The sequence below is a fragment of the Symphalangus syndactylus genome, chromosome 8 (assembly GCF_028878055.3).
Source record: "Symphalangus syndactylus isolate Jambi chromosome 8, NHGRI_mSymSyn1-v2.1_pri, whole genome shotgun sequence".
Classification (NCBI taxonomy): Eukaryota; Metazoa; Chordata; class Mammalia; order Primates; family Hylobatidae; genus Symphalangus; species Symphalangus syndactylus.
The window spans coordinates 101,903,336-101,920,352 of NC_072430.2; the positions used below are offsets into that span (position 1 = coordinate 101,903,336).

Genomic DNA, 17,017 nt, shown 5'->3' on the forward strand with positions numbered 1-17,017 from the left:
GCCCAGGATGGAGTGCATTGGCATATTGGCTCACTGAAACCTCTGCCTCCCGGGTTCAAGTGATTCTCATGCCTCAGCCTCCCGAGTCACTGGGATTACAGGCATGCACCACCACACCGAGCTAATTTTTTTTGTATTTTTAGTACAGGCAGGGTTTCACTGCATTGGTCAGGCTGGTCTTGAACTCCTGGCCTCAAGTGATCTGCCCACCATGGCCTCCCACAGTGCCAGGATTACAGGCATGGGCCTCTGTGCCCAGCCTATTTTAGCTATAGTTGTAATATCATCCTCCAATTAAATATATACCTTTTTTTCCAGATTAGAAGGATAAACACACTGATCTGATTTTTTATTCCATTTCCTTATTTTTAAGAAACTTACTTAAGGAGCAGCATTCAAAAATGAGAAAAAAACTTACCAAAAGTCAATATAGGAAGTGAAAATAAAAGGAACTGAGGTAATCTCCAGCTCATATAAGCATTATATGAATAAGACAAAATTGACAGTATGGAATAGAAAAGATATCCTATAAATATTTTTTAAGTAAAAATTATTTGACAAAACTTTAAAGTTGAATGAGGAGGGTTTTAAATAAACCTTGGTTTAAATTTCCAGGATGACATGAAGAACTCTTCCTTAAAGGTTTACAAGAAGAAATAGGTAGCTATTTTCCCATTGCAATGAAGAGCTAATACAGTTTGGGTTAGGAATATCTCACTGCAGAAAGAATTTATTCTGCAAAGATAAAGTGTTCTGCAATGTACAAATACTTTAAAATTTGCTATTATTTTCAAGTTTAAATATAAACAAAAAATATAACACTCTTAAATAACACTGGTTCATGAATGATATACCTAAGGTCTAAAGTACTTAAGAAAGAATGGCAAAGAAAATGTATGAAATGGAATTTTATCTGAATGTATTTTATCTGACTTAGTTGTACACAGAGAAACTAACTCATATTGATAGAATTCTATTTAAAGTGGGGTGGAGCCAAGATGGCTGAATAGGAACAGCTCCAGTCTACAGCTCCCAGTGAGAGCGACGCAGAAGACAGGTGATTTCTGAATTTCCAACTGAGGTACCAGGTTCATCTCATTGGGGAGTGAAGGACAGTGGATGCAGCGCACTGTGCATGAGCTGAAGCAGGGCGACACTTCGCCTCACCCAGGAAGTGCAAGGGGTCAGGGAATTCCCTTTCCTAGTCAAAGAAATGGGTGACAGATGGCACCTGGAAAATTGGGTCACTCCCACCCTAATACTGTGCTTTTCCACTGGGCTTAACAAACGGCACACCAGGAGATTATATCCCACACCTGGCTTGGAGGGTCCTACACCCACGGAGCCTTGCTGGTTGCTAGCACAGCAGTCTGAGATCAAACTGCAAGGCAGCAGCGAGGCTGGGGGAGGGGCGCCCGCCATTGCCTAGGCTTGAGTAGGTAAACAAAGCGGCCCAGAAGCTCGAACTGGGTGGAGCCCGCCACAGCTCAAGGATGCCTGCCTGCCTCTGTAGGCTCCACCTCTGGGGGCAGGGCACAGACAAACAAAAGGCAGCAGTAACCTCTGCAGACTTAAATGTCCCTGTCTGACAGCTTTGAAGAGAGTAGTGGTTCTCCCAGCACGCAGCTTGAGATCTGAGAATGGGCAGACTGCCTCCTCAAGTGGGTCCCTGACCCCTGAGTAGCTTAACTGGGAGGCACCCCCCAGTAGGGGTGGACTGACATCTCACACGGCCGGGTACTCCTATAAGACAAAACTTCCAGAGGAACAATCAGGCAGCAGCATTTGCGATTCACCAATATCTGCTGTTCTGCAGCCACCGCTGCTGATACCCAGGCAAACAGGGTCTGGAGTGGACCTCCAGAAAACTCCAACAGACCTGCAGCTGAGGGTCCTGACCGTTACAAGGAAAACTAACAAACAGAGAGGACATCCACACCAAAAACCCATCTGTACGTCACCATCATCAAAGACCAAAGGTAGATAAAACCACAAAGATGGGGAAAAAACAGAGTAGAAAAACTGGAAACTCTAAAAATCAGAGCACCTATCCTCCTCCAAAGGAACACAGCTCCTCACCAGAAACGGAACAAAGCTGGATGAAGAATGACTTTGACGAGTTGACAGAAGAAGGCTTCAGAAGATCAAACTACTCTGAGCTAAAGGAGGAAGTTTGAACCAAAGGCAAAGAAGTTAAAAACCTTGAAAAAAAATTAGACGAATGGCTAACTAGAATAACCAATGCAGAGAAGTCCTTAAAGGACCTGATGGACCTGAAAACCACAGCACAAGAACTACATGACAAGTGCACAAGACTCAGTAGCCGATGCAATCAACTGGAAGAAAGGGTATCAGCGATGGAAGACAAAATGAATGAAATGAAGCAAGAAGAGAAGTTTAGAGAAAAAGGAATAAAAAGAAACGAACAAAGCCTCCAAGAAATATGGGACTATGTGGAAAGACCAAATCTACGTCTGATTGGTGTACCTGAAAGTGACGGGGAGAATGGAACCAAGTTGGAAAACACTCTGCAGGATATTATCCAGGAGAACTTCCCCAGTCTAGCAAGGCAGGCCAACATTCAAATTCAGGAAATACAAAGAACGCCACAAAGATACTCCTCAAGGAGAGCAACTCCAAGACACATAATTGTCAGATTCACCAAACTTGAAATGAAGGAAAAAATGTTAAGGGCAGCCAGAGAGAAAGGTTGGGTTACCCACAAAGGGAAGTCCATCAGACTAACAACTGATCTCTTGGCAGAAACTCTACAAACCAGATATTCAACATTCTTTTTTTTTTTTTTTTTTTTTTTTTTTTGAGACGGAGTCTTGCTCTGTCACCCAGGCTGGAGTGCAGTGGCACAATCTTGGCTCACCGCAAGCTCTGCCTCCCGGGTTCACGCCATTCTCCTGCCTCAGCCTCTCCGAGTAGCTGGGACTACAGGCGCCCGCCACCACGCCCGGCTAATTTTTTGTATTTTTAGTAGAGACAGGGTTTCACCATGGTCTCGATCTCCTGACCTCGTGATCCACCTGCCTCGGCCTCCCAAAGTGCTGGGATTACAAGTGTGAGCCACCGCGCCCGACCCTCAACATTCTTAAAGAAAAGAATTTTCAACCCAGAATTTCATATCCAGCCAAACTAAGCTTCACAAGTGAAGGGGAAATAAAATACTTTACAGACAAGCAAATGCTGAGAGATTTTTTCACCACCAGGCCTGCCCTAAAAGAGCTCCTGAAGGAAGCACTAAACATGGAAAGGAACAACAGGTACCAGCCACTGCAAAAACAAGCCAAATTGTAAAGACCATTGAGGCTAGGAAGAAACTGCATCAACTAATGAGCAAAATAACCAGCTAACATCATAATGACAGGATCACATTCACACATAACAATATTAACCTTAAATGTAAATGAGCTAAATGCTCCAATTAAAAGACACAGACTGGCAAATTGGATAAAGAGTCAAGACCCATCAGTGTGCTGTATTCAGGAAACCCATCTCATGTGCAGAGACACACATAGGCTCAAAATAAAGGGATGGAGGAAGATCTACCAAGCAAATGGAAAACAAAAGAGGCAGAGGTTGCAATCCTAGTCTCGGATAAAACAGACTTTAAACCAACAAAGATCAAAAGAGACAAAGAAGGCCATTACATAATGATAAAGGGATCAATTCAACAAGAAGAGCTAACTATCCTAAATATATATGCACCCAATACAGGAGCACCCAGATTCATAAAGCAAGTCCTTAGAGACCTACAAAGAGACTTAGACTCCCACACAATAATAATGGGAGACTTTAACACCCCATTGTCAACATTAGACAGATCAACGAGACAGAAAGTTAACAAGGATATCCAGGAATTAAACTCAGCTCTGCACCAAGCGGACCTAATAGACATCTACAGAACTCTCCGCCCCAAATCTACAGAACATACATTCTTTTCAGCACCACGCCACACCTATTCCAAAATTGACCACATAGTTGGAAGTAAAGCACTCCTCAGCAAATGTAAAAGAACAGAAATTATAACAAACTGTCTCTCAGACCACAATGCAATCAAACTAGAACTCAGGATTAAGAAACTCACTCAAAACCACTCAACTACATGAAAACTGAACAACCTGCTCCTGAATGACTACTGAGTACATAACGAAATGAAGGCAGAAATAAAGATGTTCTTTGAAACCAATGAGAACAAAGATACAAAATACCAGAATCTCTGGGACACATTCAAAGCAGTGTGTAGAGGGAAATTTATAGCACTAAATGCCCACAAGAGAAAGCAGGAAAGATCTAAAATTGACATCCTAACATCACAATTAAAAGAACTAGAGAAGCAAGAGCAAACACATTCAAAAGCTGGCAGAAGGCAAGAAATAACTAAGATCAGAGCAGAACTGAAGGAAATAAGAGACACAAAACACCCTTAAAAAAAATCAATGAATCCAGGAGCTGGTTTTTTGAAAAGATCAACAAAATTGATAGACCACAAGCAAGACTAATAAAGAAGAAAAGAGAGAAGAATCAAATAGATGCAATAAAAAATGACAAAGGGGATATCACCACGATCCCACAGAAATACAAACTACCATCAGAGAATACTATAAACACCTCTACACAAATAAATTAGAAAATCTAGAAGAAATGGATAAATTCCTGGACACATACACCCTCCCAAGACTAAACCAGGAATAAGTTGAATCTCTGAATAGATCAATAACAGGCTCTGAAATTGAGGCAATAATTAATAGCTTACCAACCAAAAAAAGTCCAGGACCAGATGGATTCACAGCTGAATTCTACCAGAGGTACAAGGAGGAGCTGCTACTATTCCTTCTGAAGCTATTCCAATCAATAGAAAAAGAGGGAATCCTCCCTAACTAATTTTATGAGGCCAGCATCATCCTGATACCAAAGCCTGGCAGAGACACAACAAAAAAAAGAGAATTTTAGACCAATATCCTTGATGAACATTGCTGCAAAAATCTTCAATAAAATACTGGCAAACCGAATCCAGCAGCACATCAAAAAGCTTATCCACCATGATCAAGTGGGCTTCATCCCTGGGATGCAAGGCTGGTTCAACATATGAAAATCAATAAACGTAATCCAGCATATAAACAGAACCAAAGACAAAACCCACATGATTATCTCAACAGATGCAGAAAAGGCCTTTGACAAAATTCAACAACCCTTCACGCTAAAAACTCTCAATAAATTAGGTATTGATGGGACATATCTCAAAATAACAAAAGCTATCTATGAAAAACCCACAGCCAATATCATACTGAATGGACAAAAACTGGAAGCATTCCCTTTGAAATGGCACAAGACAGGGATGTCCTCTCTCACCACTCCTATTCAACATAGTGTTGGAAGTTCTGGCCAGGGCAATCAGGCAGGAGATGGAAATAAAGGGCATTCAAGTAGGAAAAGAGGAAGTCAAATTGTCCCTGTTTGCAGATGACATGATTGCATATCTAGAAAACCCCATCGTCTCAGCCCAAAATCTCCTTAAGCTGATAAGCAACTTCAGTAAAGTCTCAGGATACAAAATCAATGTTCAAAAACACAAGCATTCTTGTACACCAATAACAGACAAACAGAGAGCCAAATCATGAGTGAACTCCCATTCACAATTGCTTCAAAGAGAATAAAATACCTAGGAATCCAACTTACAAGGGATGTAAAGGACCTCTTCAAGGAGAACTACAAACCACTGCTCAGTGAAATAAAAGAGGATACAAACAAATGGAAGAACATTCCATGCTCATGGGTAGGAAGAATCAGTATCATGAAAATGGCCATACTGCCCAAGGTAATTTATAGATTCAATGCCATCCCATCAAGCTACCAATGACTTTCTTCACAGCATTGGAAAAAACTACTTTAAAGTTCATATGGAACCAAAAAAGAGCCCGCATCGCCAAGTCAATCCTAAGCCAAAAGAACAAAGCTGGAGGCATCACGCTACCTGACTTCAAATTATACTAACGAGGCTACAGTAACCAAAACAGCATGGTACTGGTACCAAAACAGAGATATAGACCAATGGAACAGAACAGAGCCCTCAGAAATAATGCCGCATATCTACAACTATCTTATCTTTGACAAACCTGACAAAAACAAGAAATGGGGAAAGGATTCCCTATTTAATAAATGGTGCTGGGAAAACTGGCTAGCCATATGTAGAAAGCTGCAACTGGATCCCTTCCTTACACCTTATACAAAAATTAATTCAAGATGGATTAAAGACTTACATGTTAGACCTAAAACCATAAAAACCTTAGAAGAAAACCTAGGCAATACCATTCAGGACATAGGCTGGGCAAGGACTTCATGTCTAAAACACCAAAAGCAATGGCAACACAAGCCAAAATAGACAAATGGGATCTAATTAAACTAAAGAGCTTCTGCACAGCAAAAGAAACTACCATCAGAGTGAACAGGCAACCTACACAATGGGAGAAAATTTTTGCAACCTACTCATCTGACAAAGGGCTAATATCCAGAATCTACAATGAACTCAAACAAATTTACAAGAAAAAAACAACCCCATCAAAAAGTGGACAAAGGACATGAACAGACACTTCTCAAAAGAAGACATTTATGCAGCCAAAAAACACATGAAAAAATGCTCACCCTCACTGGCCATCAGAGAAATGCAAATCAAAACCACAATGAGATACCATCTCACACCAGTCAGAATGGCCATCATTAAAAAATCAGGAAACAACAGGTGCTGGAGAGGATGTGGAGAAATAGGAACACTTTTACACTGTTGGTGGCACTGTAAACCAGTTCAACCATTGTGGAAGTCAGTGTGGCGACTCCTCAGGAATCTAGAACTAGAAATACCATTTGACCCAGCCATCCCATTACTGGCTATATACCCAAAGGATTATAAATCATGCTGCTATAAAGACATATGCACACGTATGTTTATTGCAGCACTATTCACAATAGCAAAGACTTGGAACCAACCCAAATGTCCACCAATGATAGACTGGATTAAGAAAATGTGGCACATATACACCGTGGAATACTATGCAGCCATAAAAAATGATGAGTTCATGTCCTTTGTAGGGACATGGATGAAGCTGGAAACCATCATTCTCAGCAAACTATCACAAGGACAAAAAACCAAACACCGCATGTTCTCACTCATAGGTGGGAACTGAACGATGAGAACACATGGACACAGGAAGGGGAACATCACACTCCGGGGACTGTTGTGGGGTGGGGGGAGGGGGGAGGGATAGCATTAGGAGATATACCTAATGCTAAATGACGAGTTAATGGGTGCAGCACACCAACATGGCACATGTATACATACATAACGAAACTGCACATTGTGACATGTACCCTAAAACTTTAATAACAATAAAATTAAAAAAAAGAATTCTATTTAAAGTCTTCATAATGAAAAATAAAGCAGAAAATTACTGCAAAAATACACAACATTCTTACAAAGTGAACCATTGAGACATAATTATTTCCAGGTTATATGATACATTTGAGGTAAAAGTTATTGTAAAATTTATTTAAAAAAATGGATAAGATCAAGGGAAAATGTGATCTATTTTCTCTCTTTAGTAGCTTTTGGAATTTTTTCTATTATTCCTGCCATTCTGAAATTTCACAATAATTGGCCTTAGTGTGAGTCTTTTGCAGTAATTGTGACAAGTAGTTGGTAGGCCCTTTCAATTTAGAGACTCTTGTCCTTAAGTTTCTAGGAAGTTTTCTCGTATTAATTTATTGATAATTTTCTTCAATGATTTTTCTCTATTCCTCTTTCTGCAATTTTAAAAAATATTTGACTTGGATTAATCTAATTTTATCTTTTCTCTATTATTATTCACCTCAGTCTTTTTTGATTCTACTTTCTGAAAACTTTTGCCTGTAATATTTAACTCACACATATTTTATTTCAGTTATCACATTAGTGGAAAAACCAGTGACATTTTAGAATAAGGTGTATAGTTTAGATTACTGTACTGATGTTCATTTCCTGTGCCAATGCCCTCTAGCCAAAGGATGAAGTAGGCGAAGGATATACAGAAACTATTATTTCTATAACTTCTCAGTAAATCTGAAATTATTTCAAAATGCAAGGCTAAAAAAATTAAAAGGACATATGTTTGAGAGAAAAAGTATCAGGCTGTCTATGCATGTACCACTTCTCAGTTTTTGCCTATTTCGGAGAGGATATTAATTGTAATTTCTTTGATATTTTCTTCTCCTCCCTGCATTGTATGTTTCTTATGAATTTCTTTTTTTCTGTTTATTTTGTTCTCTCACTCTAGAGATTTTCTTCTAACGTGGTTGCACGTCATAGTTAAGAGGGAGGCACTATAATCCTAATGGGAAATTCTTTGTGCATGGTTTGTCAGTGATGTTCATGCAAGGATTTAAGAGACCAGCTAACTTTTTCTCTACGGTAGAAAGCATGCTTAGATTAGAATCCTGGATCTGCCACTTACTCAACTATGCTACTGTGGGCAAGTTACTTTTTAAGCTTAAAGTGATCAAAGTTAACACTGCCAGTAATTAGACATTTTGACATCTTATATCCCCTGATATGACACACTGATAAGGGCATATCACCTCTGTGATATTATTGTCCCAAATTCATAACCTTTATCTAATTAAGAGAAAACATAGGCCAAACTCAAAGTGAAGAGTATTCTACAAAAAAATCAGTATTTTAAAAAAGAATCAAGGTCATGAAAGACAATAAAATACTACGTAAATGTCACAGATTGGTGGAGAATAAGGAGACATGACAAATTAATGTAGGATCTTAGATTAGATCCTAGAACAGAAAAAGAATATAAGTTAAAAAAATGGTGAAGTTTGTAGTTTACTTAATAGGTCTGTAGTTTACTTAATAGTACTTTATGAATGCTAATTTCTTGGTTTTGCTAATTGTTGATTATGTAAGCTGTTAAAATTAGAAGTTGAAGAGATACATGAACTCTATGTATTATTTTTACAACTTTTCTGTAAGTGTAAAATTATTTTAAAATAAAATGTTAAAAAATAGGTTAAAAGGCCAAGGACGTTTGGTAGGATGGGATGATGGGGGAAAGATAACTGCCAGGATATCTATGCATGGGTTGCCTCTCATTAATTTTGTTTGAGGCATGATGAATCCTTTTTTGATTTGTAAATTCAAGTCACAGTGCTTTTGATTTTGTTTTGCTGTTAAAATTTCTGCACATTCTTTCTGTTCCATTTATTCTGTATTCTTTTCTTGATAATTACTATTTTTTGGTTGGACCTGTCTCTCTGCTCTCTCTATTCTAGCATTTTATCTCATCATTTCATCTTTCATGTTATTTTCTTTTACATTCTGGAAGAATTAAAAATATCCTTCTCTATCAAGGATTTCATTTTCTTTTGTGACTACTGGCCCTTTATGACAAAGGCAAATATGATTCTTTCCATCATGTCAATAGTTTTTGGGCAGTATTTTCTTACACTAGCCAGCAACCATTTAATTTTTCCTGTTTTTCAGTTTGCAATTGTTTTTTAAAGATCCATTACTGAGAACATGGGATATATCTTAAAAACTGTATTTAATTTCCTCTCATACATATGTTCTTATACATATATACATATTTATACTATTCATCCTTGCCTTCAATGTAGTGCCATATTCAATTTTTTTCACAGAATCCATATAATATATACTTTTCTGTTTACTCATCCTTGAATGGGGATCTACCCATGACAATTAGAATTGGTGCCATGAACACTTGATTCTCTTTACTGTCCTATGTTGCCTCTTTTAGATTTACATCAAAAAGGAGGCTTGGTAGACACAGAACTTACACAATTTCTAATGTCTAAGTGGGTGAGCATTTTTTGCTCCTTCTGCCTAGTTCTTTATGAGTAAAAAACTTATTCTAGAGAATCTGAGTCTGTCTATTGTCTGACTATATATAGCATACATGAAAATTTATACCCTCCTTATATATTCAGAGTTACAAGGCACCAGCTTTTCCTGCCTCTGCCTTCTAGATTACATTGCTTTATACTTGTCCTTCCTAGGTTTTTCAGAATACAAGACAATTTTAGACTCTAAATTGATTTATAAGAAGTATTAATGATACTCAAGTGAGGAAATTGGTTGGGAAAAAGATACTGGTAGTGGAATCTTTTTGTAAAGTAGATATAGTTGCTAATTTTTAGGTAAGTGCACACTCTGGGCCTCTGAACTAGAAGTAGATAACGGTAGTAGTTCAGATCCCTCTCCAATTTACTTCTGAATCATACTTTGTAGACCATTAGTTGTGTTTTTCATTTAAGTCCAATCAGTACTTTAATTAGAAGAAATTCCTTATAGCCTGGGCAAGTGGTTAAATATGATCCTTAATAGCCATATGTTTTCATCGATTGTTAGTAGACATGGGAGTTAAATAAAATACACATTGAACTTAATCCATATAAGAACAAATTTATTAGATACTTATATTAACGCAAAAATGTAAAAACACTGTAAGAAAACCGAAACACTTTAGAATTCTCCACTCATACCTTTCATACCTTGGGGTTTGATATTTATCTTAGAAACATAATAGTTCATATACCCAGAAACACAGATTTTCTTTTTGTTCCTTCCTAGTCTAGTTCAGTGGGATAATTTTGACATTATGTGGTTTTGCTTTTTTTGACTTTAAAACTTAATTCTCTTTTTTTTCTTTTTTAAAATTATAGATGGGGTCTCTCCATATTGCCAGGCTGGCCTCAGACTCCTGGCTCAAGTGATCCTCCTGCCTTGGCCTCCCAAAGTGCTGGAGTTCAGGTATGAGTTACCACAACTGGCCTAAAACTTGATTCTGTATAAGATGTTACTGCTGAATTAGGGAATGATGGCCCTAATTAGTATCATATTAATCTAGTTACCTCTATATTGGTCTGTTTTGTATTTATTCGTTTTCGTATTTGATTTGACAGAGTATGTGGGCTGTGGCTTACAGTCAATGAGTAGTTTCTGGTAAACAGTACTTCACAGCAGTTAGACTTGTGCTTCGAACTCTGCATAAGGTTTCTATTTTATGGAATAGATTTGTTGTTTCAAGATAGTTTTGACATCTGAAATTCCTACTTTGGGATATCCTCAATTAACATTCATAAAGTTGTAATCATTAGAGTTTTAAAAATGAGTTTTATGCTTATAAAAACAACAACTTTTCCAAAGAATATTTCCACCTTTCTATTTTAAAAGTCACCAAGATTTTTGGTACTAGAGAAAATTTGCATTGGAAGTAAAAAAGGCTAATGTTTCAAATGTCATTCACTAATATTTTAATATTAATAATATGTTCTAGAAAAAGATTGTTTCGTAACGTAGAACAACATTTGTATATTAAGATTTCCATGTTATAATACAAATGCACTATAAATAAAAATAGATAATTTGCCACATAGTAATACATGCATATTAAAGCATTTCTACAGCATTATATAGTTCTAGAAAACTACAGAAGTGGTTTTGGAGTTTCTGTCTCTGAGTGGGGTAACGTTTTGTATTGAGGGCCACTAAACCACCTAAAGAAAAATATTGAGTATAAAATGCATGGAACATTTAACCTTAAAAAATAAAAATGAGAAACACAAAATTCTACATAACTGTCTTGTGTTCCAGTTTTGACTCTGGAAGTCTATTTTTTTTTCCATCTCTAACAAAAGAGGAATTGGTAATTTTTTTTTTTTTAATTTTAGAGATATACACGGTCTCACTCTGTTGCCCAGACTAGAATGCAATGGGGTGATCATAGCTCACTGTAACCTTGAACCTTGGGGCTCAAGTGATCATCCTGCCTCAGCCTCCTGAGTAGTTAGCACTATAGGGGTGCACCACCATGCCTGGCTAGTTTTTAAAATTTTTATTTTGTAGAGGCAAGGTCTCACTATGGTCTCAAACTCCTGGCTTCAAGCAATCCTCCTACCTTGGCCTCCCAAAATGCTGGGGTTACAGGCATGAGCCACCACAGTTGGCCAGAATTGGTAATCTTTATATGACTATATTAAAGAGTAAGATACCAGGTTCTCCGTACAATTTCTGATGTTACCTACTCACAGAACTAAGAAAATTTAGAGAAATATATACTCTTAAACTAGAAGAATTAAATTTTAAGAATGTTTAACATTAACACCCTTTGGAAATTTCTCCTATCCAAATACCACCCACCACTCCATCCTTTATTCACATTATTTAATTTGTATAATTGTATAAATTACACAGTTTCCATCCCTTGTGATATAGCTCTCTCTCAGTAACTGAAAATAACTATCACTTACATAATATGGCATAGCAACATCAGCCATTTCTGCAGAAGTATATTTGAAGTAAATGTTAACGACAGAAGAAGTCTGTTTTAGGAGATTTTCTAACAATACTAAAAATGAAGCCTCTATAAGTAATGTTTAGTAACACTATAGGTTTTGACAATATGTCAAAATTATGGTTTTATTTCATGTTTGGTGTATAGTGGTAAAGCCAATGAAGGGATGCAGTGAGTGGGATTGGGGTGAAGGGACACGAGAAGATCGGAAGGCTCCTTAAAGTAGACTGTGTTGGTATTGAGTTCAACACATAGGATGGGCCAGAACATAAATATGAGTGTGAAACAGCTAATATCCATTATTCTAATGCAAAGACTATGCCTACCTTCCTCACTAAAGTACACTGTATGCAGGATTCATATTACCATCTCAACAGTTGATCAGTCTGTGGCTCTTTACTGCAGATAAAGTTCATTTCCTTAATGGAATGATGCAAGAGTTTCACCAAGAAACTTGTTCATAAGGGAATAGGAAGAATTCCCTGCTACATAGTAGATAGTCAAAATATATTGAGTATATACATGGGTATAACTAGATTATCATTCTTTGGCCTGAATCTGACTAAGAAGGCATGAACATGATTCCCAAACTGGAAAAGGAGATAATTAATTGTTTTCACCTCCCCATAAATGCCACATGTCATCAACATAGATAATAAAAATCAGAGTAGTGTACATTAAATATCTAGAATAGGCAAATTCATATAGATAGAAAGTAAATTAGAGGTTACCAGGGACCAGGGGTTGGGAGGAAGCCCATAGGAAGAGTTATTGCTTAATGGGTGCAGAGTTTCAACTTGGGGTGAGGAAAAGGTTTGGAAACAATGGTGATGATTGCAGAGCACTGTGAATGTAATTAATGCCACCGAACTGTACACTTAACAATGGTTGAAATAGAAAATTTTTAAGTTGCATATGTTACCACAATAAATAAAAAAAGACCATTATAGTTAATTTAGAATTATATTTCCTTCACATGAAAGAGTTTGCTAATTTTGTACTTCTGATCACAAGTGTGATGCAAATATCCAAAATTGTTCCTTTCTAGAAGAGAAAGTTGGAAAACTTGAAATACAATGGAAGGAAAAACAAAGTAAAAAGTCAAAACAAATTTCTTACTTTAATTGGTTCAGGCTGCATCACAGGCGCAGGCATAGTGATGGCACTTGGAGCATAAACCTGGTGATACGTTGCTTGAACTCCATGATCAGAATAAGGCTATTACAAAAAAAGAGACAAAAAATATCACCTTTCATTTATTAATTCAAAATATTTACTCAGCATTTACAATATACTAATCATCTAGCTATAAAATGTAGAAACAGTTAAAAACACATTCCCTTATGTTTAATTAACTTATAATCTGATGAGTTAATATAATGAATTAACTTATAATCTGATGAGGGAAATAGACAGTAGTCAGAATGATCACAAATCCTATAGACACGTATAGGGATTCAACAGGCAAGGGAAGAGATTATGTAAATGCAGTTATGGCTTGTCCAGCAGATGGTGGTACCATTCATTGGAATATAGAATACAAGGAAAGCTTAATATTCATGTAATTGTGTCTAAAGGGTTGGAGAGAAGGAGTTAGGTTTGTGATATACAAAATTTGTGGTATTTGTAGAAATTCTAGTAGAGGTATACTGTTGATAGATGTGGCTCTAGACCAGCACTGTCAAATAGAAATATTTGATGGGTCCAGCACACCAACATGGCACATGTACACGTATGTAACAAACCTGCACGTTGTGCACATGTACTCTAAAACTTAAAGTATAATAATAAAATAAAAAAATAAAAAATAAAAAAAGAAATATAATGTGAGCTACATATGTTATTTAAAATTTTCCCATTGTCATGTTAGAAAAATAAATAAAGGTAGAATTTTTAGTAATGCCTTTTATTTAAACTAATACATATTAAATATTATCATATAAAAGTACAATCAATATAAAGATTACCAAGATGTTTTACACTCTGTTTTTCCTTTTTTTTTTTTTTTTTTGAGATGGAGTCTTGCTGTCTTCCAGGCTGGAGTGCAATGGCACGATCTTGGCTCACTGCAAGCTCTGCCTCCCGGGTTCACGCCATTCTCCTGCCTCAGCCTCCCGAGTAGCTGGGACTACAGGCGCCCGCCACTACGCCCGGCTAATTTTTTGTATTTTTAGTAGAGACAGGGTTTCACCGTGTTAGCCAGGATGGTCTCGATCTCCTGACCTCGAGATCCGCCTGCCTCGGCCTCCCAAAGTGCTGGGATTACAGGCGTGAGCCACTGAGCTGGGCTACATTCTTTTTTCATACTGTGTCTTCAAAACCCAGTATGTATTTTACACTTAGAGGACATCTCAATTCGGTCTTACCACATTTCAGGTGCTCAATTGCCACATGTGGCTAGTGGCTATTATAGTGGATAGTGCAGTCTAAAACTCAGGAGTGAGATGGGGGCTAGATACACGGCTATGGACGACAACATCAGAGTGAATACATGTGGTGAAAGAATGGAGAACCAAATATGAAATCTGCTTATAAAGGAAAACAAAAGGAGGTAAAAGGATTGCCACAAGAGAGTAGTATCATGGAAACCAAGGGTAGGAAGAGTTTTAGGGAGTAGCTACAATGTCTCTGAGAGGTCAAATAAGATTAAATAAAGAAAGGAAAGTTTGTGTCAGTTAGGAAGTCATTGAGGACCTTTACCCAAGGCAGCTTCAGCAGAAAGGTAATGAAGTGGGAATTGAACAATGAGAACTCATGGACACAGGAAGGGGAACATCACACTCCGGGGACTGTTGTGGGGTGGGGGGAGTGGGGAGGGACAGCATTAGGAGATATACCTAATGCTAAATGACGAGGTAATGGGTGCAGGAAATCAACATGGCACATGGATACATATGTAACAAACCTGCACATTGTGCACATGTACCCTAAAACCTAAAGTATAATAAAAAAAAAAAAAAAAAGAAAGGTAATGAAGTAGACTTCAGCAGGTGAGGAGTGAATGGGTAGTGAAGTAGCAGAAATTCTGAATGTAGACTACTTTTTCAAGAAACTTGGCTTTGGAAGGTAGCAGAAAATTAGGGAATTGGTGGGATTGTGTGTCACAGGATAATATTGCCTCTTACAAGGTGTTGGGCACTATACAAAGAACTTGGTATACCATATCTCTAGTCTTTACATCAATCCTGCAAAATAGTTTTTCCTGATGTCCTCATTTTCCAAATAAGGAAATTATGAAAGCAAGACCATGAAGGGTTAAGCAATTCCTCAAAGTAACACAGTTAGTAAGTGGTGAAGCTGTAAACCAATGGAGAGCAGAAGACTTCAAATACAAGAGAGAAAAAGAACAGTAGTTGGAATGAGGTCCCTGAGGAGGAGGGAACTGATAGCATCTAGATTGCATGAGGTAGAAATAACCTTGGACAAGACTGAAAGTCACTAAATAAATATAAGAAGCTAAGGATGAGTTAGGATACAGGTAAGTTTGTATTTCGGGGGTTGAAGGCTGAGTTGGTTTCCACAAATTGGTTCTTACTTACTCTGCAAAAGAGAAGACAAAGCTATATTCTCAGAGTGACATGGGCAGGCGGTGGAGTGGGTACAATCTGGTAGTACTGAGGGCTTGGCAAAGGTTTAAAATAATCATTGAAATAAGTGAGTGAAGAAGGTAACTTTTTTTTTTTTTTAAAAAAGAAATCTGACTATAACGCTCACAAGAAAAGTTGTGAAGTTCTTAATTTTAGGGAAAAAAACACTTCAACTGTAAACCATCCCACTCTATTCATTAAGTTATATATTAGTCAGACTATACCTTCTACTAGAAACAATATCAAAACAAAAACATGCAAATATTTTGTATGGAAATACACAAAAGTACAAGTTATAAGATAATGATGAGAAATATTCTCAGAAAAGCTTTATTAGATTCCATTAAATAGTGCATATATTCTGATGGTAAGTAAGTGTCTGATATCAGGAATTAAAAATATGATTTAATGCCAAAAGAGATTCTGACAAAAAATCAAATGTAAAACCATTCTTATCTCACTACCTGCTCCTTGCAAACCAGAAAACAACAAAATATAGATTTTTAAAATGCCATCATCAATTAAAGAAGAAAATGCCTGTGACTCTCAAACCATACACAACGTAGAATGTCTGCCAAGTGCTGTGCAAGTTGGACCAATATAAGGGAGGATTCTGAAGTCTCCTCAGACATGAGAAAGGATGATGATTTCCCTAGAGGTCGACGTTCTGGAAGACCTCCTCAAAAACACTTTAGAGTCTTGAATGCAGAAGTATGTATTGGTCAGGGTGAGGTAGAAGCACAAAATATCTCCACAGAGATCCTATTACTAATTAGGATAAATAATTAATAATAATTAATAATCCTGACTTAATAACAGGGGAGGTAGAATTGATGGAGAAATCATGTTTATACAATTTTTCTTGTCTACTATCTAGCCTTTTACCTGAGGAATACTGCTGGAGGTGAAGCAGGGAGAAAGTGGGAAAGGAAGTAGCAATTGCCACATCCCAATACAGAACCCCTGTGATACAAAGGGCTTTACAAGGAACAAAAATGATCTCTGACAAGGATGTGGAGGAAAGGGAATCCTTGTACACTGCTGGTGGGAATGTAAATTAGTATGGCC

General features: G+C 37.4%; 1 protein-coding gene across 4 annotated transcripts in view; it reads right to left on the bottom strand.

The window, feature by feature from the left end:
- BOLL (boule homolog, RNA binding protein) overlaps positions 1–17,017 on the bottom strand; it is a 78,827-nt gene that overhangs the window by 20,778 nt on the left and 41,032 nt on the right. For all 4 annotated transcript variants that reach the window (XR_008659626.2, XM_063644871.1, XM_063644872.1 and 1 more), the window contains exon 10: positions 13,482–13,580. Coding sequence is in view for 3 of the 4 variants with exons in the window: in XM_063644871.1 (XP_063500941.1) it covers positions 13,482–13,580 (99 nt within the window). In the remaining variant the exon portion in view is untranslated. The remainder of the gene's footprint in view (positions 1–13,481; positions 13,581–17,017) is intronic.